Genomic DNA, 1,197 nt, shown 5'->3' with positions numbered 1-1,197 from the left:
TCCTTAATTAAAAGGCGGGTGTAACCAGTCCACCTCTGCCAATTTTTGCCTCAACAGAATGGACAAAAATAGCCAAGAAAACAATCCTCGACAACACAAAGAACCCCTATAAATCGGGTGCCCTTTAAAAACCCACAATAAAAGGGAGGCCATATTAAAATTAGCCCTCCTCTAGACCCTAAACACCCACTAATGACAAGGTAAATTCCACCTAACATAAGAAACTATAAGACTACTATCAAAACATCATTAACTGCAAGGTTTCAGGCGACCTTTCACCGGAATTGGCTGCCGGCAAAGGTCTGACCAAATGACCAGCTTGCCGGAGCAACATTGTTAGAAACCATTGTACGGCCGTCGCTGGCGGTGACCTTAAACGAGAGGCTTTGACCGTTGAGATAGCTGTTGCTCTGCCAGTTTTGGCCCCAGTTTCTCGACATAGGCTGCCAACCGGTTCTCGAACCCTTTATCGACACTGCATGCACATCACCGGCTCCACCGACATTGGTTATGAGTACTAAGTTGAAGTACGAGTGGCCATTAATGGTGAACCTTATGCCTCCCCTTCTTCTGCAGGGTACCCTACAAATTAAAGTAACAATTAGTAACATACTTCAAATGTGGACCAATCTAGCACCAAAACAGTTGCCATCAATTATTGTGCCAATAGAAATACTCCCATCAGTAAATATTCATTTATGAACCAAGGACCACAAGAATAAATGTTGAAACAAACTTTAGCATGTGGGTGCAGTAAAAATAACATGCAATCTTCCTAACAAATATCGACAAGACTTGAATTCACGACGTCTTATACGAAATTTAATGCAAAAAAGACGGTAATTAATCATACCTTCTGTAAGCAACTGGGACAATTCCAGCTCTGTATTGTGCAATGTGTTGAAAAACAGGCTGAGAGAGGTCGAAGTGGTGCTGTGGAGGGTTGCACCAACCTCCTGCATTGTTTGGGAGTGCATTATTTGGTGGACAGAAATTGGTGGCGGTGACCACAATGGAACCAGGCAGGCACCATTGCCTCTCATTAACACACCTAATCTCAAAACAAGACCCACAGCTCAACCCGCTGTTGAACAGAGCTGTGCTTAAAGCTGCAGTGTTTGTACCATAACCCTGGCTGTACAAATTTCCATAGCCACAAGCCCCACCTGCAAAAGTTTTGCCAATAGAAAAGTGTGG

General features: G+C 43.7%; 1 protein-coding gene across 1 annotated transcript; it reads right to left on the bottom strand.

The window, feature by feature from the left end:
* Positions 1-6: 6 nt before the first annotated feature.
* On the bottom strand, positions 7-1,191 carry LOC111386313 (expansin-A1; the record flags this gene model as incomplete). Its single annotated transcript, XM_023010776.1, has 2 exons — positions 7-582; positions 854-1,191. Coding segments are annotated over 2 exons (645 nt in total), but the record flags the coding sequence as incomplete, so codon positions are not given.
* Between the last annotated feature and the right edge of the window lie 6 nt (positions 1,192-1,197).

The sequence above is a fragment of the Olea europaea genome, unplaced genomic scaffold, assembly GCF_002742605.1.
Source record: "Olea europaea var. sylvestris unplaced genomic scaffold, O_europaea_v1 scaffold34964, whole genome shotgun sequence".
Taxonomy (NCBI): domain Eukaryota; kingdom Viridiplantae; phylum Streptophyta; class Magnoliopsida; order Lamiales; family Oleaceae; genus Olea; species Olea europaea.
Note: the sequence above shows the minus strand (reverse complement) of the source record. Positions and strands in the feature narration are given on the sequence as shown.